The sequence below is a fragment of the Trypanosoma cruzi genome, genomic scaffold (genome assembly GCF_000209065.1).
Source record: "Trypanosoma cruzi strain CL Brener 1047053516883 genomic scaffold, whole genome shotgun sequence".
Lineage (NCBI taxonomy): Eukaryota > Euglenozoa > Kinetoplastea > Trypanosomatida > Trypanosomatidae > Trypanosoma > Trypanosoma cruzi.
Genome location: NW_001849320.1, coordinates 58,161 through 61,367, shown reverse-complemented (window position 1 = coordinate 61,367; position 3,207 = coordinate 58,161). Strand labels below are relative to the sequence as shown.

The following is a 3,207-nucleotide window of genomic DNA, read 5'->3' as shown; positions in this document are numbered from 1 at the left end:
AATCGCCGCGCACAAAACCCAGACGCTACTCGGCACCGCAGCAGCAGTGCCAGGAGGCAATCACTGCTACCGCAGGATCAGCCAGCCTCCACAAGCGCAAAAATTGGCCCGCAGAAAACACTGCACCATCTGCTTCCGGAATGTACAGACGCTCTGGCTGTGCGCCAACGGCTGGGCATCAAGAAGGACCTTCGCACCGAAAGCTTCTCCCAATGGCAGCTGCCTCACAGCAGAAAACTCATGTCGCTGCTCGACCATCCCCTCGGCACCCTGATGACATCGTGTGGCTAGACATGTCGGTAAGAGCAGGGAAAAATAATAATAATGAGCATTCCCGCCACTATAGAGACGTGGTGCATCTTGCGATCCCGCTGGCGGCTCTCCTCTTCCACCGCTGTTTTTGCGCAAGAGGTCACCACAGTCATTTTTGTGGTTTGGTCGGCCTCGTGTTGTGCTCCGGGTTCTCCTCCTTCATCGCCCTGCTGTGCCTCCTTCGCCGTCCCTGGCACCTGTGACTGTCCCGTGACGGTCTGTTCCGAAGCCTGACTGCCCTGGGAGTTCATCCCGCCACCAGCATGCACTCCACCCGCTGCCTGCTGAGATGCGTCGGAGCGTGGGGATGTTGTGCCTGCAGCGTGCCCTCCGCCCAAAGACTCCGGTCCACTTGCGCGCATCCGAGCAGCAGACGCGCTGCCAGTGCCGGACGGATTGCAAGTGCCACTTCGCAGTGGGTCGCTTCTGGATTGGTCCTGCCTCGTCGGAGCAGTGAGTGCTCCTCCCGAGGTGGGATTGGGGTCCTCACCCGCGGTGTTTCCTCCACCCTCCTCGTCTTCCTGATTGCTATTGTCCTCAGAGTTCACATTCCCCTTTCGTCCAGAGCCACCGGCCACGGGTCCACCTTCCGCAGCCATCACACCCCGCGCGTGCCCAGCAGTCACCGCGCCATCACCCGCGGGCAGCACACGCACCCCGTCGCAGCAGCCGTCACTCACACGCACGAGAAGCTGCACATCACTGCAGGAGCCAACAGGACGCAGAGCACACGGCCAGTCATCATCACAAACAGTGGAGTCGCCTAACGCTGCGGAGCCAACCTGCGATAGCATGTGAAAACAAAAGGAGAGACAGCCGCTACACCACGCACAGCAACAAATGGCAGCAGCAGCGCACACACCACGAGACAGATGGAATCAGTACGATAGCAGAGCTCGCACAACGCCCAGCAAACCACAATTTTAAAAAGCAATAAAAACAATAATTAAAAAACAGAAATTAAAAAGAAAAACAAACCCAGGGCTCCAGTGCGCATGCATGTGAGTGTGTCCGCGATGCGTTCAACGTGGCGGATGCGGGGCACAGCGCGGAGCACACAGCACGGCAGCAGAAGCAAGTGAAGCAAAACAAGATCATTATTTCCTCTTATTTAGTACAGTGAACCACAACACACGCGCACAAATCCCCGCGGTTGAGTGCTGGCACGCACAGCCCGCACACACCTCTTCAGTCCAGAGTGGTGTACGCCAGCGCGGATACGGCGAGCACCAGCGGGGCACACACCCACGCAGAGCTGCTGAGGCTGCCGTCGATTTCGCGCAGACGTGACGGTGCGCGGGTGGTCGACACAGCTGGCGCCTCTGTAGTCGTAGTACTTGGTGCCTCTGGCGCAGTAGTGGTCGTCGTGGTTGGTGCCTGTGTTGTGGTGGTCGTGGTGGTTGTCTGAGCAGAGGCTTCAGACTCCTTATTTTTTTCTTCTGCGGATGTTTCGGTGCGACTTTGTTGTCCTGTCATACCGTTCGTGCCCTCTGTCAGTGATTTATTTGGTTCGGTACTTACTTTTGGTTCCAGAACTGCCGTACTGGTAGATCCTGATCCCTCTCTGCCATCATCTCCCGGACTTGCAACGGGCCCCGTTGTTGAAGGATCTGAATGACCGGTCTCCTGTGATGCTCCCCCTGTTGCAAGGGTCGATTGACTGGGGGCGCCTACAATAGCTTCAACCGGCTTAGCAGTTGGTGGCTGTGTTGTATTCGTCGTGGTCGTCTGGGAAGCTTGAACATCAACTTTAGGCTCCGGTTCCACTAACGCGCAAACGGACGGGCAGCAGCACAGGGCAAGCACCAACAGGGCGCACAGCAGACGGCACGTCGTCATCATCGTGAGTGTGGTCGTTCAGTGGTGTGGAGCTGATCTGCACGGTGAGGGAAATGGAGAGCAACAGGAGAGACGAGAGGTGCGGCAGACACACACAGAGGGCACACCACATGAGGAGAGGGCAGCAGCCAGGCATGCACCGTACGCCGCACACCACGCACGACACACACTCCAATCCACGGCAGCAGGCACACACACACACACAGCCCTGCCGCAACACCAACACACAGATGGAGGAGGGAGAAGCAAACAGGAGCGGCACACAAGGCTCCACCGCATGCACATACGGCGAGAGCGGTCCGTCGTGTCGGCACCCCTCACGGAGGGTGCGCACACAGCAACACAAAAGCAAAGTAACAATACAAAGGAGATCCCCGCACACCACGCGGATTGTTGGTCCACGGGAAGTGCAGCCAATATTCACCACAAAGCAGCTTGTTATCTTTTTTCGGTTGTATGCTGCTACAATAACGAGTGAGTAGCGCAAGGGCCGTCCGTACAAAAGTGGCAAGTATTCCGTCGTGCGGACTGGGGCAGTCACACACAGTCGCAGTCCAGTTCCCAACGGCAGGGCATTCCCGCAGTGGATGAGGCGGAGTCTCCCGTGGTCCGTCGGGGATCAGCAGCCCGTGGCGTCCGTGATGAGGCGGTGGCGGAAGAGCCTGGTCCATCTCGAGTACCCGCGTTTGTGCTTCCTGCGTGTCTTGCCTGCCGGCATGCTTGGCAACTTCGGTGGCGACCTGCGCGCGAGACGCATGTTAAGAAGACGGTGGCGCCATTGCGGCATCCGCATGGGAGGCCCTCGCAAACTATTATAACGCCAGGCTGAGCACGTCCGGCATGTGCCCTCATACTGTGGACGGACAAGCGCACTCTGCCGCAGGTTGGGCAGGAGGACGTCAATCCGCCGCTCGCTGGTCGACAAGGAGTTGCGGTGCTCACGTCGGGAAGAGGTTCCGGCGGAGGCAGTGACGGGCCGGTCACCGCAGTGAGGGAGGGACGGCGCCACCGACACAGAGGGTTCCTTGTGATCCGCAAGGCGCGTGCAGGCCTGTC

General features: G+C 58.7%; 2 protein-coding genes and 1 pseudogene across 2 annotated transcripts, besides 1 other annotated feature; all 3 read right to left on the bottom strand.

The window, feature by feature from the left end:
• Positions 1 to 3,207: part of a sequence feature (areas not merged during assembly with more than two copies in the genome that could not be assigned to a particular haplotype) that runs on past the window's edge.
• On the bottom strand, positions 288 to 1,058 carry Tc00.1047053510809.20 (annotated as a pseudogene).
• Positions 1,501 to 2,154, bottom strand: Tc00.1047053510809.10 (mucin TcMUCII, putative; the record flags this gene model as incomplete). The annotated part of the gene is made up of 1 exon (XM_798608.1): positions 1,501 to 2,154. The coding sequence occupies one exon, from the start codon at positions 2,152 to 2,154 to the stop codon at positions 1,501 to 1,503; it is 654 nt and encodes a 217-aa protein (XP_803701.1).
• On the bottom strand, positions 2,771 to 3,207 carry Tc00.1047053510809.5 (uncharacterized protein; the record flags this gene model as incomplete). Its single annotated transcript, XM_798609.1, has 1 exon — positions 2,771 to 3,207. A coding segment is annotated over one exon (437 nt), but the record flags the coding sequence as incomplete, so codon positions are not given.